Source organism: Melanaphis sacchari, unplaced genomic scaffold, assembly GCF_002803265.2.
Source record: "Melanaphis sacchari strain LSU unplaced genomic scaffold, SCAv2.0 Contig23_pilon_pilon, whole genome shotgun sequence".
Taxonomy (NCBI): Eukaryota; Metazoa; Arthropoda; class Insecta; order Hemiptera; family Aphididae; genus Melanaphis; species Melanaphis sacchari.
The window spans coordinates 5386801-5407778 of NW_020271114.1; the positions used below are offsets into that span (position 1 = coordinate 5386801).

Below are 20978 nucleotides of genomic sequence, written 5' to 3' on the forward strand. Positions count from 1 at the left end.
TACATTTAAACATGACAATGTGAATGAAAAAAATAATAAGTTAATTTATTATATTCTATAATTATAAACTTATAATTTTAACAATTTTAACATTTTAACACTCAAAATCATATATATATAATATTATAGTATATTATGGGTTAGAATATAATAGTGATTTTTAAAATATAAAACATTTGTGTCACTTATTGATTCGTCAATCGATTTTTGTAATTTTTAACTAATATTACACGTGTTCAGTTTCACCAAAATATTATTTTACACTCTAAATGAAAGAATTACATCAAAGCGTGTACATCGATGTGTTATATTCTTTTTATTTACAAAATCTCAAGCCACCAGTTTCCCCGAGTATTTTACTCGTGATTTAAACCCGTTCTGATTATAATAAACTGCAAATCGCAGATAATATTCCCACATAAAATACACACTGACCTTAGTAACTGTTAGTGTACGGTGTGTGCTGCACTACAGTTAACAAACTCGGGAAGTAGACGTACATATTCATGCTACATCATTTTTGTGCGTAAAAATCGAAATAAACTGTGTCATTCAAAATGTCATCATTCTTCCTTATCGTGTCATAATAAATAAACGGTATGAGAACAGATTGATTTTTTTTTATGTGAACCAATCTATATTAGTTATTTCTAGAAGGAAAAAAATAATCATGACTTGTGATTTATTTATTTATTAAAAACTATTTAATTTTCTATCACGCATATCATTAATTATTACAAAAAGTGATTCACCAAGACGTATGCTCGCTCTTCTTTTATTATTTTAAAATTAATTTATTCATAATGTGATTTTTGAAATGTTTGTGTTATAAATAGAATTAAAAAAAAATATTGATATTAGTTTTTAAATATTTTAAACACGTTAGAATTATTTTCAAATAATTTACCATGATTATACCAAACATTATAACCAAACAGAATTTATTTACTTAAACTAATTAAAACTATAATTATCTATTTAAACTAATAACTATTGTATTTTTTTTAAATATAATTTACCTGGTATAAAAGAGAGGCATATGAAATACGTTAAAATGTTTATTCCTCGGAAATCGAATTTCATTTTTAATATTGTTATGTTCTAATGGTATTATCACTGAATCCATTTATCGAACGTCAAAAATGAAAAAAAAATCCCAATAACTTTGGTTTTTCGGATGACATCCTTATTGAATATATTTATGATCACCTAAGTCACAAAATAATAAAATCAATAAAAATAATAATATTAGCATTATTAAATATTAAAATATCATATGACGACCAATAATTAATAACGTCAATATATAGTTAGTGGTACTTGACGTTAAAAGAAAAACAGCTCATTGTACATCGATTAAACGATAAATATAATATTAAAATAAATTTCAAAAAAGAAAAAGAAAAATGTACGCATATATATATATGTATATAAAACAACGTTTACCTGTCAATAAATATTGCGATATAAGCTGTCACAGTTAAACCCTGTTCGAAACGGATGGAACAACAAACACGAAACTAACAAGACGTATACTATAAAATAATAATATTACTATTTAACGCGGTATTAAACGTGTAGAACAGACACTGTTCGTACTATAAATAATATTATTATTAATTATTTTACGCATCAAACCAAACGCGGATATTCAAATTCGACCGACATAATGAGACGCGGCGAAACGTTTTGTGACTAAACCGCGCGGCGGGTGACAAAAATTATGAACGAAATTTACGGAAAAAATTCGCGAAAAAAATTCACAACTACACCGATTGTAAGATAATTAATCGGGAAAATTCGGTTCCGTCGATAGATATTTAATGGCATAAATTGATCCAATAATATACGCGTTTAGTACGTTTTATTTTCGTTCTCGTCTGAGCGCGCGCTCGTGGTCCGCCGTGGATGAATGTCAAACCGTTTGTAAGAGCGAAAAAAAATACTATACCATCGCGTGGTATCGCGTGACCGGCACATGGACGCGTGGACGTTAACCGTCTAGTGGGCTTCTGGTCGTACGCGCGCTCCAGCGACAACAGGTCTCGGTCAAAGAGTTCCGTGCACTTGAACGCTAATCTCGTGGGAATATAGGGCGATTCACCGATCATGTTCACCCCCATTTTTTCTTCAACAATGCAGTTCTTCAAAATCTGGTTTTTGGAATTATCGAATGTGCCTAAATACCATATTTTACAAACCTCTATTTTTCAAATGAGTATCCCCACCCCCACCTCGTTTTCAAGTATAAATCATTTAGCAGATAATTTTTCTGAAAGTTTTAACGTATCGATATCAAAATTTGAACGAATAGTTTTTGAGTCATTTATCTTTGTGTTCTAATAAGTTCTTACGGTAATGGATTTAATTTGACAGATATGGAGGCTATGAGATTTGAAAAGTTAAGTAATTTGTATTCATCTATCAATAGTTATTAACATTTTTAAAAACAATCCAATTATTATAAACACTGGAATATTATATCCAATTTTATATTTTTTTTTTTATTTTACAATTTTCTAAATGTTATATTAATCTTAGTATAAACATTTTAATAAATTAAAACTATCCGTTTGAATTTTGAAACAAGTACATCAGACGTTGAAAAATAAATATATTCACTGAATAATTTAGAAAAAAAAATGAGTTGTAATTTTAAAAAAAAAACATAGGTTTATATTGTATTAGAACACTCTTTAAGAAGATAATACGAACAATCTCAAGAATTTGAAAATATGGTCATAATTTTAAAATTAAAAAAAATCAGAATTAGCATAAATTGATTATCAAATGAAAAATAAAGGTATGCATGCTGGTGAATCACTCTGTATACTGTATTATTATACACAGAATGGTTCACCAAGCACGCTCATATTCAATTGTATCCTACAATAATAATATATTATTTATTCAAATATTTCAAATTCTAAAGTACTTAAAAACCATAACATTGATTTAGAAATTCGGATTTTTATAACGTTTTAAAAGTTTTCATCTATTTAACGATACAAACTTCTTTTTTTTGTTCAAACAAAGACTGTTTATTTTACCATACATTTTGAATGATTGAATTTTGATATATCGAACTTTGTTTAGTATAATAGATATAATTTTTAGTCTTGTAGCAAAAGGCATTTGTATCGATAAGTGATGATAAACATCTATACCTATTTATTAAATGGCACTAACTATTTAACTATATATTTGGTTTTTAAGTATAAACTTGATAATATTTTAAAAGTCAGATTTTTAATAATTTCATCATTAAAGGAAACACAATGGTTGAACTTTCTTGTTGAATCACTCTGTATAATCGCAGTAGTACTCGTTTCCAATTATTTTCTTTCAGCAGATTATTAATGTATAAAAATAATTAAAAAATTACTATCTAAAACAATAATTAAAAGCCAGATTCTTTTATTTGATTATTATACATTTATATTTTTTGAGATTTTTATCCAAGGAAAAATCTATACTTAAAATTTTTATGGTTTTCGTGTTCTTTTGCGTGGTGAAACCATAATAATTAATCCTTTCATTATTTTTTGTTATTATTGTTAAGGTTGTTCGTTATTGATTAAGGGGCAAAAATACAGACAATTTCTAATTATAATATATGGTGGCTATATACAATTGGTTATTTGGAAAATAAAATCGAACCATTTCAATGTCCAAAAACGTTATTGGTTTAAAAACAATCACGTCGTATAATAAAAAGATTTTTATAATTTTTTTTTTTTTTTTTTTTGAAAAAGAAATTTGGGTTGCATTGGACTACAATTTTTAATCAACACTCATTAATGTCATAAAAATAAATTTAAATTATTGAACAATTAGTGATATACGAATATTTATTACATGATCTAAAAATAGATATTTTTATATCACGGTGTATACGTACTAAGTGTTCATCTTCAAAAAAAAAAAAAAAAAATGATTAAAATTTGTATTTTACATGGTGAGAAACTTTTTCCTGTGAAACAAATTTTTATACTAAAAGCACTTTAAAACCAATTAACGCCTACATATTCCAAGTATGAGTATATTATCATTAAATGTATTCGACAAAAATAAAACTACTTTATTCAAAGTATTTGTTTTGTTTCAATCGATTTGCGAAGCACAAATTATGATCATTAAAGTTACATATTAAAAATTATTAATAATGATATTAAAATACGTATAAAATGTATTTTAAATGTAACAAAATATATTTGTTGTACAAAAAAAAATTATAAATTCGACCAAGTTCTGTTTTAATATTTATTATAGTATAATTTTAAATAAATACAATTTATTTATACTCTATGTTATTTTATAGAGTGTCTCAGACTTAACATATATTTATCATTTTAAGATAAATTTCAAAATTGAGATATAAATAATTTGTTATGACATGCGCTTTAGTTTATAAATTATAGCGCATCAGTTAACTTAAATAATATTATTTTTCGATAAATATTAAATATATCGTAGTAATACAATGATATCCTAAGAAATCAAATCTAATAATAATTGTTGCATTCTAGCTAATTTTTACAATATGAGATAATAAAAACTATAAATATAATAAAATTGATTAAAAAAAAATAATAATATCATTAGGCAAGTCTATCTGTATAATTTTTTTTGTAAATTTTTGCTTATGAATTTTTCGTTTACAAATAAGTTCGTTCTATCCATCGAATTGGCAAAAATTATCTGAATCATCGTATGCAACGTAAAATGTCCCTCTTACCCTAAAACATACAATATACATTAATATTTAAAATTTACTAATAATATTTGATCAATAATTTAATATTTATCGTTATTTGAGTCAATCGACTGATGACAATATTCAATATTGTGAATAAAAAATAAGTAAATACAATTTCTAAAAAATAATAGTTTTAATATAAGTAGGTACAAGTGTATATTGTATATGTTATTACAGCCAGACATAAGTATCAACTATTGAAATTGAACTATAATATTTAATCATCATTTTAGTTTTTAATTAATTCAAAGTTACAAGTAACTATTTAATTGTCTGGAAAAAAATATAAAAATAATCCATAATATCAATTGTTTGATTTACTTTCAGATACAAATTCGTAAAAATGAAAAATGGAAATACCAGTTGTGAAAAAGAAAACCCTAGTTTGTATATTCATTATTCATATTGTATGGTAAATTATATTCACTAGTTACAATCTAAAATATGAAAATAATAATATACATCCGTAAGTTTGTATTTACTATATATACGCATTAATAATTATCATAATACGAGTACATCGTCCAGTAAGCATATATTGTAAAGAATGATTTCCAAGCACGGTCAACCCAATTTTTACTTTAATAGTACATTTATAATAATTCGATTTCTTTGTCATTTTTGGAGTGTAGGTACACCGTGTTAATACAAACTTCATTTTTTCAAACTAGAACTGTGCTTTTATGTTGTAAATTGTGAAGCATACGATTTACTAGAAAATTTTGACGTATACAAATCAAAATTCAAACGAGTAGTTTCTGTGCTATTAACTTTATTTAGATACTAAGGATAATTGTGATATGATAATGAATTAAATATATATCGGTAGTAACATAACTAATTAATATTAGTTAATTCAAATTGCTTAAATTGTAAATGTTGTCCAAGTTTAATAATTATTAAACTAAAATATACTAAATCAATTGTATTTCAAATATAAAATCATTAATATAATGACTACCACTAACTTTATTAGTAGACAATGTTTAAAAAATCATCAATTAACCGTTTGAAGTTTGATTTATTGGATCAATTTTTTTTTTTTTTTTTTTAACGAGTGTTTAATAAAAGTGTATAATAAATAATGGTGTAATGGTATTGCTCATTTGAAAAAATGAATTTTTTAACATTTCAGGACACTTCTTGATAATTATTGACATAAATAATCTAAGAATTTAGCTTGTAGTGTATAACGAAATTTTAATAATCACCATTTAAATTAATTAATATTTAAGAATAAAAGAAAGGTGAGTGTTGTTGGGAAATTACTCTATGTAATAGTACTTAAAAGTTAAAATATATTTCTACATCCGTAAACATTTATTTGATTGTTCTTTTCCGAACACGAAAGTGTCATTTTGATTGATTTTAAATAACTTTTTAATATTTTAATTTATTGAAAAAAGTGGAATTATTTATTATTTGATTCTAATTATATATTTAGTTATTAGCATCATAATTACAGGTTTAATTGAATTGACATTACTTGACAGACAAATATTATGATTATTAATTTAAAATAAATTATTAAAGTAGGTATTCTGAGTTTAAAATAATTAAGTAGGTCAGTAATAAATTTGAATACTAATAATGATTGAAAGTTATAGATAAAGTGTGATTAATTCTATAATGTAGAGCATGTGAGATTTTTTCAAATATTTTAAGCTATTAAATAGATAATACCATATTACAACTTAAGCGTGAAAAAAATATTAGTATCCGTTTAATATATGAATAATCATGTACAATAAGCAAGACTAAACCAAATAAATTTGTTACAAACGTGCAAGACATTTGAACACTATCTACAAGAAAATAAACATTTAATTTTTTAAATTATTATTTTTTCTTTTTTCCCTATTTAGCCTATTTATCTTTTTAATCTTATGGTTCGTATGCGCATTGTCTACACGCTCTGATTGTCTAATACGACAATATTTTAATAGTTTATTTATTATTGTATAAATTATATATTTAATGTTAAATACTTATTATATTATATACTTTTTCGTTAATATTTTTTTACATTAATTTGTATAGTTAAGAAAAAATAGTTTTCTAAGAAGAAGATACATTTTTACTTTTTTTAACAACATCATGCATTTTTTAATTTTTTATTCCAAACTAAAATATTTTTTGAAATACTTAAATGTATAAAAATATAATTTTGAACGAATAGTTTATGAGTTATAACTTGTAAGTATTTAATATTTCTATTATAGTAAGTTATTTATAGTAGTAATATTTAATAAGCTACCTATATTTGTCCGAAATTTGATTTTGATATTCTGATTATTATTTTAGATTTTAATATGAAATTAATAATGTATAATATTGTCATTAAAAAACTAAAACAATTAAAAAAATTAATACGATTAAATATTTATATTTATAAAAAAAATAGACTTTATAATCTATATACTATGTACAATAAGTAAATTTAATGAGAGAGTATTGGCAATGAATGACTTTTTCAAAAAATGTTGTTTTATAACAATTTTAAATTATATAAAAAAATATTTCCAAAACATTAGGTTTTCTGAAATAATGAGTATCTTACATTAAATGAATCACTCTGTATATTTTAAGCGATTACTCTCGAGTTTCACATCATCATAATATTTTAGTATATTATATTATAATGTCGTGTTTACTAGTTTTGTTCAAACAAAAAAAAACGAATGTCTTGAATTAAATGTACAAAAATACTCTATATTTAACGCTACAATTAGCCCAAATAATATTATAATTGACAGATAACGTTTTATATTGAATGAAATACGTATATTTAATTATTTTTAAATGTGTCTATGATTTATTGATGATTAAATTTTATAAAAATTATTTTTACAACTCTTGAAGTTTATTAATTTTAGTAATAATAATATGCAGTTCATTGAATAATTTGTTAATAATAAATTTATTATGATGACATTTGATACTGCATACCGATATTGGTAAATTCAATAAATGTACCTATGATTATTGAAATTTACATGTCTTCAATATTAATGAACATAAATGTTTTATATTTATTAATAATAAAAAATTATCTCCAAGTAATTAACAATTGTAGTTTTTTATCCAACACTGCTTGAGGTACGTATATAGTATATACATTAATTTAAAATATCGTTATTGTAAAAAAATATTATATGATGTCCTACCTCAAATGCAACTTTAATAACAATTAAAAGCAAATATAAATTTAAAACACTCCTAAAATTTACCATTCTGGCGTTTGTATGCCCATAGGTATGACATCGATTCTGTTCGAAAATGTCGGGAGCACCACCGAGTCGCAGGTCTCTGTGCATTGTACGCCCAAAAACATGTTACGCCTTTTCGAAAGTGACAACGCAAAATAACATACGCTCTTGAAATGACTGCACCGCGATTGTCCTGAATACACATTCATCAAAAAATAGTGTCATTAATCATTATTGATGTACGGGCAACGATTCGAATTTGGTCACGATCGTAAAATACTATTGTCATAATACATATCGAACAAATATTATATTACTCTAAAAGTTCAATAATATTTGTTTAAAGTAATTTGGACAGTGCGCGGGTAAATAGAAATAAGTAAAAATTAATACTTTCCGGTAAACGGAAAGCGCGCTGCTGTAAGGGGTTTTTCATTATCTGTAGTTAATTTAAAATATAAAACAATCGTTTATAATCGGTCTACGTTTCTTTGTTCGTAATCTATAGACTCCTATGACTATTTGTTATATTTTTACTTATTATGAAATAAGTATTTATAATTTTTAATTTTTGAGACATCATAGGTACCTATATAATATATACTTGCACATTTTGTATGAACGCATACGAATGTTCGATGTGTATCGTAGGTACATATCAGGAACAAAAACAAAATATACTTCACGGTCAGTTACTATATGAAAATACTCTTTCATACGGTCTTATGATTTACACAAAAGCAGTTTTTTACAGTGAATTTAATACAATTCTTAATCTTATAATTATGTTTCGACGATCTGTTCAGTGTCTAATACTACCTACAAGAATACTGGTGTTATTCCACATGTGTCGTATTATGCTTATTATAAAGATCTGTATCGTCCGCGTGTAGCTCAGCAGCCATTAGAGATACCCAGCGCGTTTGTGCATGAAAAAAAAAATTAATAGCCTCCGCGTTATAATCTCTACGACTTCACAATTACAAAAATAATAACGAAAAAGATAAATGTAAGTATTTGTCTTTCTTTAATACGTTTAATTATTTGTTATTACCACAAAAGTAATGTTTGTAGCACTTAAGGCTTGTAGCTGTGTAACGTTTCCATTGTTCTTTCGCGTCGTTCATCGAATCGTACGAAACACTCATAGCTTAAAGGTAAACACTACATTTTCTATGAAAAATGGACAAATTAATGAAAAAAAAAGGTAGTTAAATGGGTATCGCTCTGTTGTTTATAAGGTGTCAAGAGGGTCACTATTATAGATGTATTAAATTTGAATTCAATGATATTATATTGATACATTATTCTATACGAAAAACGATTCTGAGCGGAAATGATCTACCAACATATATCACCAAGTAATATGTGTTAGCATTGAAGTAATTTATTTTACTTTCAGTGTTATGGTAGGTTGACATAATTTTTTCCGAAAACATTGCATTTGTTATATTGTTAATATTTGATTATTATAATAATATATATTTATACCATATTTTATCAACTTATACAACTCACAATTTAATAATATTTTTTTATAAATACTGCAAAACAGTAAAAATAGATTCATAGTACTTATATATAGATAATATTATAAAATAAATCAAAAATGTTATTGCGTTTAGTAAAATTTACAATAATTTGAAATATATTAGGAACAATCTAACGATATTTGGAACATTAGAACTTAATATTAATGACCTTTAATATTATTATTAGTCACTTGACATTGCGTTTGTTTGGAAATGCAAACAATTACAAACAAAAAGTGCACATTTTTAAATTTTTTGAAATATCTAAAAAAAAATGGACACCAAAACAATTATTGTTTTAGTAATAACTGGTTTGTTATACATTTTTATTTAAAATTTATGATTAAAAACAAAAGCATACGTAATATTTTAGTAAACCGATTGTACAAGATCTAAATCAGTTTTCGAATTTATGATTTAATATGGACCATACTAAGCATATTATTATATTATAAGCCTTCGGATAATTATTCGAAAGAATCAAGATGTGTATCCAATGGCTGTTACAATTTTCCTGTCAATTTTACATACTATTATAATTTTTACTTTTTTTTTTTTATTCCTGTAATTGATTACAATGTTTCTCATGTGCATTTTATTGTATATTAGCTTTAATAGTGTGGGGGGGAGGTACAGGGCAACAGTGTACACTCACTTCTCTGGTTTTTTTTAGCGTATACTCTCTAAATGTACGATGATACGAGAGTAACATAATGGCAGTATGGCCTCGTAGACTTAGTTTAATTTTCAATGACAAAAACAATATTTTCTATAATTATTTTTAATTTTTAATTATCTTATGGTTTTTATTAAGTAATTAGTTAATTATGAAAAAAAAATTTAAGAACCAGTGACCTTTTATACACCTTTACCATATGGGTGTATTAAATTTTATGTAATTTTTAAAAATGTTTCATAAATACGCGGCTCCAATTCTCTCTATTAGAATGCTTTCTTTTTCAAAAAAGTAAATACTACAATAAATATTCAATTTTATGTTATGTGTGAAACGATAAATGTATTCAATTCACAATTATTTGTATTTTTTCTGTCACTATTCACCTTTTGAAACAGTAAAAATGCTTAAATTTTCAATTTGGTTTTAGTAGAAAATTGAATCTAATGGGTACTTTGGATAGTTAAAAGAAAAAATTAAAGAAAAACGAAAATTTTCACACTTAATGAGTTTTTGAAAAAATTATTATTCTTTACTTTGTTGTAACTCAGAAGCAATTAATAACTATAGAAATTTTAAATTTTCACCAAATACTTTTATTATAATTTAAAAAATATTTTAACTGTTTTTAAGTACGTAATTTATAGGTATTAGGATTTTATGATTCATTTTTTTAGTTTTTTTTTTCTATAAATGTCAATAAAAAATTATTTGCTGAGTAAAAATTATTAAAAGTTTAATACAATATCCCACAAAAGTTATTCTTTTATTTTTTAAAAATAAATTGGCATAATTTTATTTATATTTTATATGCACTTAAAGTTCAAATTTTGACATAATTTGTCAAAACCACGAACATTTATAAACTACAAGTATTTATAGGTACTAAAAAATTGTAAAAAAAAAAATGTAAATTATTTTTAAGACACCATCTACCTATTATTAGTTTAACCTAATCACTCTATTTTACTGTATTTACAGTAAGGTATTATGAACTCAAAACTTCATAACAATGTTAAATGGTATAAATATATATTATTATATTAATTAAATACTATTAATATAATAAATACAATGTTTTTAGAAAAAATTTAATCAACCTACCATGATACTAATAAGTAAAAATAAAATAAAAATTACTTTAATAGCTTTATTAAAAAACAAATCATGAAATATTCTTACTGACATACAGGCTGTTGGATCATCTTCACTTGTAATCGTATTTTTTTTATACAATGATATTTCATTGAATTCAAATTTAACATACTCATTACAGTAATACACTCAATACCTAATGTACAGCAGACTGATACCTACTTGCATACCTTTTTTTTCTAATTTATATGTGTGGATTTCCTAACTGTCACGATATCAGATACCTGTGTGAAAAGGCGCATAGACGCATAGTGTATGCCCACGATTATGTTTAGCAATAGACAATGTATCACTAGTAAGCCTAATAAAGTTTTGTTAACTGATATAAAAATGTATATTTTACGTATGATATTTGATTGTCTAGAGCAAACCGGTTGCATTCGACCTCCGTTGACGCTAAAATCGACGTGCCCTATCTGAGGATATTCTCCGTAAACTCCAGAGTTTGTGTGTATAACCTCTACGAAATTAGCATCATCCTTCGTCAATCGAAATTCGTCCATCGTAAACAAATCTACAAGAGGTTTGGCTGGATCTAAACCTGTAACATAATAGTATACGTATTTAATACATTTTTTTTAAAATATAAGTTTTCCTTAAACCATTTTATACTATACAGTATACATGCAACCATGTAATATGTGTTGCGTCTCATACTCAATAATCAACTTCTTCACTTGCTTGAAAACCTAACCAAAAATCAAGTACTTAAGTAATGGATGGCCGGTAAGGTGAGATATCAAATATTATTCTTTGGTTCTTATAAATTATAATACCTATAAGAATAATCCAATTTAGATATTGGGAAGCTACATTGAATTAATGAATTATAAATACGTATGTATAACAAGCATAATTTTTTTGTGTGTCTTCCGTTACCTTTTGAAGAAGTAAAAATGTAATTTTCCAACTTTGAGGATGGTTCCTAATTAAAAATTTAATCTAGTTGCTGCTTTTAAGTATAATATGTCCAGTAGATACTTTTAAAAAATATCTGGAAAGACAAGTTTTTACATAAACCCAATTTTTGACAAAAATTTATTTTAAATTTTTTATTGTAATTAATACTACTAAATATTTATATGAATATCTTTTAGAAATTGTATAGTTTTAAGAATTTTTTGGCTATTTTTGAACTATTTATAGATCCTTAAATATTATTGAATGTAAGTAATTTATTTTTAACAAAAGTAGTTCAAACTCCCATATTATATTAGTGTAGTACTTATAAAAAAATAAAACACTAATTTGCAATACGAGTATAAATATATAATAAAATAGGAAATATAAATAGACCGTCTCCGCTCAGATTTATTTTTCGTATGCAATAATTTATCATCAAATTAAAATTCAACACATCCGTTACAGTGACCTATTCAATGACAAGGTATGCTTGACAACTAATATTCAACTTCTCCGGATTCTCAACATCTTAATTCGATACGAATAAATAATATTTTTTTTTCCAATTATAAAGTTAAACGAAATTTTAGTGATAAATAAAAATGGTGCATTTAAGTACTTGCCTTTCAGAGCCAATTGTTCGTAAATAATAACAAATTATAATATATATATATATATTGAGCGAGTAAATTGCAGGATGTCAATCACGATGGTTATGCCTATTGCTTAACATGGTTGAAACTTGGAAAATTCAATACCTACAATCTACTTCTGCTGATTGTTATTTTCCAGTTAACGCATATTAGGGTCAGTAGAAATGCAGTTTTATAATTTCCTAAGACTAATAGAGTACAATTTTAATTATGAATAATAATTTTTTAATTTTGTATAGATTATATTATTATTATAGTTTAAAGTTGTATGCAGTTCTATACAAATATTATTTAGGTACTATGAACATTAAACAAGTAATTATTGAGTTTGGGCTTATATAAAATCAATTTAATAGGTTTCGGATTAACATAAGATTTTTGAGTCAAACTCAAGTGAATAAAACAATATACGAATTTTTTCGATCATAATATAATTGTTAAATACGAGTGTCGAAGGAACGGTTTTCAAAAACAACTACGAAAGTAGGTGGTACTCACAAGTAAATAGTGACAATAATTACTTAATTTTACCGTACGTAAAATTAGCACAAATCACAAGTGTTCAAATGGTGCTAAAATAGGGGTAGTGTGTATTAACTCCCTAATTTATAGAGTAAGCATCCCAAACCACTAGACAGTCATAGACGATAATTTTTAACTATTTTAGATATTTGTTACAAACATTTTTTTTTTTTTTTTGGTACTATAGAGTCAGCGTTCTAAACGGTTTGCAAATATGAATGTTCCAACAGATGATTTATTTTTACTGTCAACAATCTTTATTCCCCAATGCAGTGGTTCCGACTAGATTTTTATATATGTACACTCCTTGGAATAAATTAAAAGCTATTTCAATCCAATCTAACCAAATATTACCATCGTCGTATACTCACCGATGATCTTGTGCTGTCTCTCTGTCAAGTGATTGCTAATCATGCCGCATATATGAGCCCCAAGACTGTGACCAACGCAATGTATGTGATAAACGGAAGCGCCAGAATAAGTGAGATGGGCGTACAGTTGAGCGGTGCACTGACTCACTAATCGCGTGTTTTTCAGTGACGACAAGTAACAAGGGTAGATGGTCAACGGACTCCAGTCCACCATGAACACGTTAAAGTCTCCACGCATCAAGTAGGCTGCGTGTCAAATTTACCGCAATAATAACGATAGTTATATTATAAAATTGATTTGATCATTACAATTATTAATAATAACTTTGTGTGTATGTATATTATTGATTTTTTCATTAACGTAACAAATAATATTATATTACTACTACCTACTTATAATAATCATAATAATATAACTCGACAGGTTAATATGAGACGTTATTATAATACATTAAAGTATAAGAGTGCGACTGTATAGACAGTTACGCTTAATGTAACCACTACCTAGCTTATAAAATCAATGGTTTATTGGAATCAAAAAATTAAAACCTGAAGCATATTAGATAACTGTTATATTATTGATTTTTCAATATTTTATTAAAAAATGTAGAAACACTTTAAATACCGGATAATTGAATCACTTTTGCTAACAATTTTATGTCTTTAAATTTAAATATTTCAATTGAATTAAGTATTTACTATGTATAGCTATGTATAGTAGATACTTAAAAATAATTGTAATTTAAATCTAAGCTGTTTAATTACCATAGACATAACTACTCATATAATTTTATATTAACATAAAAATAAATTACAGATTTATGCCACAATCAAATACAATTACTGCCTACATTGATAGTTGAATATTACTGAAGTTTTTTTTTTCAATAACATGTATAACATGTTTTATTTTTATTAAAGCACACGCATAGTAATAACGAATAGATCAATATCATTGTTTTATAGAATTAACCAGTTGATAGGATCAAAAGTGATTACTATGTATAATAGTTACTCTAACTATGTATAAAAGTTATACTGCTTATATCTGTTGTAGGATATTAATAAAATTATCTAATTTAAAACGAATATATATATATATTAACTATACTATAATCGAAACAGCTAGTATGTATAATAATATTAAATTACTTTAAACAATGGAAGAAACTGTTGAAGTCGTAAACCCAAACATAATTGGTATATTTAATAATCGTCAATCGCAGTAAATTATTTATAATATCATATAACTGCGTATTATAAAATATATATCGTAGAATATTATATATATAATTTAATTTTTATATAATAAAATATAAATTATATTAGTGTCATCTTGCACGAGGTTAAATAAAAATATTACCGTTTCTTAGTATGACCATGAGCTTATCATTTTCCGATCCATTAAATCCGTGTATGACGATAACGTTCTTTTTCTTGGGGTTCCAACCACTATTGTACAACGGCCACTTGTTTCTCATATCGATTTTAATTCTTCTTCTGAGATTACTATTTATAAACACATATAATAAGAATACATATATAATTTTATACAAACCGACAAACTATAAATGAAACGTTTGCACTCAGATGCACGATATGCCACCGATACACGTTTATTCTATCGTTCGTGTGCTGCGATACAGTACGCGAGTTTCAATTATATTAAAATTTAAAAATTTTTAAAAAACACCTTGAGTACAAATAAAACGTCACGTCGGGATCTGGACACTGAAACGTTTGTTTGAATTTGCACCTCCAATAAGTTAGATCATTAGAACCAAAAAATATGCCTGAAACTGTTTTTTCAATAAATTATTGGTGTTGTAAGTAAAGTATGTTCACAAAAGAATACTACAATTTTAAAAATCCGCAATCTCAAAACTTAACCACATAGAGCGTGCTTCTATCTACCGTTGTGAAAAATAAGCTCAACATTTTTGTTAGTTATCAAAAAAGTGCCCATCAATTTTATCAATAAGAGTTGTTATTTCGGTTCGTAACGTCACGTCGCCATGGTTTTTCCACAGTTAAAATCGTTTTGGGTTTTTAAATTCGGTAAATCCAAATCGGCAACTGCCGTACAACGCGCGTTCCGAACTAAGTATGGAATCCGATTTCCTGGCAGGAAACAGGAAATATATTATACGAGCGGTCGCATGTCTCACGAGAAAACGTCGTTATGACCCCCAGTGAATTTTTTCTTTGTGGGTGCAATTTATTTACCATCCTTGCCGGTTAGCATTGAAGAACTAAAAATGCAAATCACAACAGTTATCCAAACAGTGACACTAGACATGTTACAAAATGCGTTCGACTATCGTATAGATGTTATTCAGGCTTCTTGGGGGAGACACATTGAAAACTTGTTATGTTAACGTGTATGAAAAAAAAATGTATTATATGTTCTATTAAATTGTAGGTAAAAATTGGCTTTAACTAATTTTGTACAATAAACAAGGATTTAAAATTGTGACATTATTTTGTGAACTGTGAACATACTGTATACCTAAATAAACTGAAAAAAACCTCAGAAAATTAATTTAGCGTGAATTTCGATTGAACAATGGAGTGTATTATTATTTATTTACTTTTAAGGTTAAACATTTATTGTGATATCCATTCATAACGAATTGAAGACGGTTTCGATTCAACTGGAATAAAATGGTATTATGAATATAATATTTATGTGGTGTGTTACATGTACCTAAGTGACTAAGTAGATAGTATGATAATAACCAATAAATACACACACACACACATCTACACACATATACACACATTCACACATGTGCGCGCGCGCCTGAGCACAAATAAATATATCCCAACAAGCACGTCATATAGTTAAAAAAAAATCGATACAATTCCTTGAATGTTTGGCAAATAGTAATTATTCGGGTTAATCTAATCAATTTGATTTGTTTAAACAATAATACACCGAGCCATGGAACAATTTAATGTATGTGTTTCATAAATAAACTAGGTAAAAGCGGTAAGTAATACCTAATTACACGAAACAACGATATAGGTACTACGGCGTTTCGTAAATTATTTATTTCAATACAATTACAATATTACTGCTAACGAAATTATCGATGTCGAGGAATATCAATGTTTTATATTAAAATATAATTAATAAAAAAAAATAATAATACCATTAAATGGACTCAGAACTTACTGGGTGGACGTTGTCGTTCAAAATATTGTTGAAGATATTATTTTTAAAGAAAACGTGATAATTTACAAAAGGTACTCAATGGATTAACAAGTCCAAAAAGAAGAAATCAAGAATATTATACAAAGCTATTAGTTGCAAAAAAAAATATTGTTGTTATAAAAGTATAGTTATACTAAGATAAAAATGTATCTAATTTCAAGCGTAAATAAATCAAGTTACCGTTATTAATGACTGAACACATCAATATTGAAATCACAACTTCAATTACCATGGACTTCTTCATCATAGTTCCCACTCGGCCTTTTATTATTTTCAATAAATATACTTTTTTTGTAAACCGTATAAATGATTGGTTATAATAACTGTAGTATCACTTAAAATCATGACAAGTACTAAAAATATACATGTATTTATATCATTATATAGGTAATTATACATCGAATTGAATTACTACAAAACTTAAATTAATAATCCATTTTATATAGGTACTACTAGATAAACTTGCAACAAATATTCATGGTTCGTGAAAATTTTTTAAATATATATTTGGGTAAATATTTTTTAATCTTTATAAAAATATATTAAACATTGAAAAATCCATATTTTTTAAAATAAAATCAACTATCACGCTGTTATACACATATTATATTATTATTAACTTATATTTTTTTTTTCTAATAATTACTAAATTTTGAATTTGATACATAATAAAAATTAAAAATTAATAAGTATTAAAAAATATTCTTGTAAAAATATAATATTATTTTAAGATATAAAACTTATAAAAATAATATTAATATTATCCATTTGACGTACTTTTGGGGAAAAAATAACATTATTAAAATACATTTTGGTATTAATAGAATTAAGAAGGTAGAAATTACGACATTCATAAAAGTAAGAGCAACACAAACAGCTCTGAACGTCTAAAAAAAACCCGTTCATACGGTGAAGCGATATAATATTCGAATTATACGAATGTCATGACCATGGGCCATAGATGTACGTATTAAAATCATTATATCAGTTATTTTATTGTTTTCTACCTCATGATGCAGAAGGTGTATTATGTCATAAATAATTGACTGTTAATATTTTAATAAGAATTAATTTCCTGAATATTTTGTTATTATAAACAAATATCTAGTGATGAACAACTAATTATATTATTAGAAATATTTTGAATGCGAAATCAAAAAGAAAAATGTTATAGGCACGTAGAAACAATAAAAAAATGTCGTTAATACATATTAACATCTTATTATAATAATTTATTTCAACTTCAAGTATAAAACCATTTGGTTGTTATAATTATTCAGTCAGATAATTAAAATAATCGCGAATATTTCTTTAAAATATCATTTTTAATTTGTTACTATTCAAAAATTAATAGTTTATATAATTTTATAATTGTATAGCCAATGAAGTGGGAAAACTTAATAGAATTTTTTATCTTATACATAGTTTACACGATGATTAGAAATATATATAACCTTGTTTTATATTTAATAAAAAATATATTATGTTTTTAATTTCAAATGATACAATAATTATTAATTAACTAAAAATAAAACTAAAGAAAGCGCAACTCCAACTCTAACTATTTTTTGCTTTTATTGGACAGTATAACTTAGATTATTTTCATATTTTTATTTTTACTTTTTCATATAAATTTATAATATTTCTTATATTTATATTTTTCAATCAATTATTTAATAAAATGCAATGTTTTATTCGAACATTTTGTCTGAAATATAATTTTAATAATAGGTAATAATTCTGTTATAAATAAAATAATATTAAAATTATACCAGTACCAAGTTACTACCAATTAGTATAAGATATTTGTAAACTAACTGATTAATTGTAAATCCTAAAATATACTCAGTTTAAGTCCAATCACATGTTAAAGAATTCTGGTATTTAAATTTAAAACCGATTGAACAAATAACAAAAGTTCCTTTCAAAATCACTTTTACAAAGACCCCTCGTTTTAAAGTAGCAGCATGGTACACTACAAACGTCTGCAATTTAATCGTATTACTCACCCAAATCGTGCACTAAATAAAAATCGATAAAATTTTAAAATATACCTGGTAACTTCCCCCCTCCTCATCCACAAAGCATTGTCTGCGTTTGCTTTTTTATCTCAATAATATCACATAAGAAAATAAAATATAAATAATCAAAACAAATGTTGTATGGTATTTTCATTTACCTGTAGACTATGGGTTATTTCTCCACGTGATATTACGTTATTTAAGAAGTATATCTATAATTTTTAACTATCAATTTTACTTAATATAAACTAATTACAGATTGTAATAATTGTAAATGAAGAAGAAAAATTGTATACTCACAAAAACGGACGCGATATAAACTTTTATACATCTCTTGTTCGTTTATGTATATTATTAAATGGGTGCCTACTCGACCCATAAAACTGCGTTGAAATATCAAAAGTTAATCTTCCGCGACAAGTGCAATGCGTATACACCTCGACGATGCAGTGCGTAACTGAATATTATGGATATCACAGCTGTCGGTCCTTTGCGCGATGCAGAATTGTTATAATAGTATTATATTCGAGTAAGACGCGTTTAATAAATATTTACAAATATCACATGAAAAAATATTACAAACCATGTAGTTTATTGTATCATTTTACTGTATCTCTATTTTCTATAAATATAACTATAGACTATTTGGCGACACCTTTCGACAAACATATAATTTCACTTACACTCGCACACGCATCATAATACAGTTAAACATATTTAAATTTATAACGAACAATTTGATATAATACATTTTTTATTACTTATTCTTATTGCTATGCCGGCGTACTGTATTGCTCATGGCGTATACAACAGTAAAATGCGAATATTCGCGTTTCTCGCGCGTTTACTTCAACTACTTCCCCCCTACAAACCCCACCCACATCCGAAGTCAGGTCGACAAAAAATATCCGCGAATTTATAAATGATAGCAACATTCAAATACGATTTGAAATTGTAGTAGTCTTTTGCTGTAAACGACACATTTGAACATTCATATTGTTATAGAGCATAGTCAAAACGCGTTTGTTTAAGAAACGTACAGAGTGATTCACAAAGCATGTTCACCCCTCTAGTACCAGTAAAAAATGTGGTTATTCGAATTCTGATTTCTAGAATTTTTAGTTTTAAAATTAGAATGAATAGCTTTTACGTGATTAAGGTTTATATACCAAGTATAATAATACTTAATTTTATAATAATTCTACATCAAATATTTCATCTGGTACAGTTATTATATGTATAGATCGTTTTTATTAATTATGAAATGCAAATACATTGTTGTTAATTAATATAATTTTAAAATCATCGTTATCACGTTTAATTGTTTTCAAATATCTTGTTAACAATTTATAGTAAAAAATATGATTCCCGTTTGAAAAAAAGAATTATCGCTACTAAAATACAGGTCACAAAATATAACTATAAATAATAAATATTTGAAAATAATAAAGTTTTTATGAATATTTAAGAATCCCGAATATTAAAATCGCAATAAATACAATATCAAAGTAAAAATGAGAGTGAGCATGCTTAGTGATTAATGAATCACACTGTATATTATGTACACACTACACACATATATAGGACATGGCCACACAGGATGCGCATCCCATCCGGTAAAACTAAACAACAGCAAGAAATGTGTTTATAATTGATCTTACGCTTTCAGATGGTAAGTACATATGATGGAGTAAGAATAGACACAATTGTTTATTTAAAATATCAACTAAATAACATATTAATAATAGGTACAATATCGTTTATTAATTACTGCAGTTATAAACATATTATACTATTATAAACTGGATAATATTAAGGTAGCCCAGATCGGTTACTCTTAATCGCGATGTTATAGTTATGAAATTCTAACTGCTATAAGTATATTATATACATATCGTCATGGCAGTTATATCGACATAAAATTTAAAATCCTTCCATTACTCCGTTGACGTCTGAATGT

At 25.6% G+C, this 20978-nt stretch overlaps 2 protein-coding genes across 5 annotated transcripts in view; both read right to left on the minus strand.

The window, feature by feature from the left end:
* The window catches only part of LOC112594669 (phospholipase A1-like), a 37540-nt gene extending 35511 nt beyond the window's left edge, over positions 1 to 2029 (minus strand). Inside the window, exons 1-2 of one of the 2 annotated variants that reach the window (XM_025339586.1) lie at positions 1447 to 2027; positions 1020 to 1209 (exon numbers count right to left, since the gene is read on the minus strand). In XM_025339586.1, the coding sequence (XP_025195371.1) occupies positions 1020 to 1083 (64 nt within the window). In that variant the 5' untranslated portion in view covers positions 1084 to 1209; positions 1447 to 2027. Of the gene's footprint in view, positions 1 to 1019; positions 1210 to 1446 lie in introns of both variants that reach the window. The other variant, XM_025339587.1, reaches the window with a different exon arrangement.
* Positions 2030 to 4610: 2581 nt separating this feature from the next.
* On the minus strand, positions 4611 to 19561 carry LOC112594664 (phospholipase A1 1-like). Of its 3 annotated transcripts, none has more exons than XM_025339577.1 (8): positions 19319 to 19561; positions 17178 to 17350; positions 15474 to 15579; positions 15144 to 15289; positions 13781 to 14026; positions 11675 to 11872; positions 7990 to 8161; positions 4611 to 4739 (listed from the first exon to the last, which is right to left on the minus strand). In XM_025339577.1, the coding sequence occupies exons 2-8, from the start codon at positions 17242 to 17244 to the stop codon at positions 4676 to 4678; spliced, it is 999 nt and encodes a 332-aa protein (XP_025195362.1). In that variant the 5' UTR covers positions 17245 to 17350; positions 19319 to 19561; the 3' UTR covers positions 4611 to 4675. The 3 variants fall into 3 exon arrangements, with proteins under 3 accessions (XP_025195362.1, XP_025195363.1, XP_025195364.1); XM_025339578.1 differs by lacking the exon at positions 19319 to 19561 and adding an exon at positions 17775 to 17802; XM_025339579.1 differs by lacking the exons at positions 15474 to 15579; positions 17178 to 17350; positions 19319 to 19561 and adding an exon at positions 16959 to 17029.
* Between the last annotated feature and the right edge of the window lie 1417 nt (positions 19562 to 20978).

Coding starts and splice junctions, on each gene's coding strand:
- LOC112594664 (XM_025339577.1), bottom strand. CDS start 17,244: ATGATGAAGAAGTCCATGGTAATTGAAGTTGTGATTTCAATATTGATG. Junction 15,290..15,473: donor ACGTTTTATTTGTACTCAAG/GTGTTTTTTAAA, acceptor GTTTATAAATAG/TAATCTCAGAAGAAGAATTA. Junction 8,162..11,674: donor TAGACAATCAAATATCATAC/GTAAAATATACA, acceptor ATGTGTATTCAG/GACAATCGCGGTGCAGTCAT.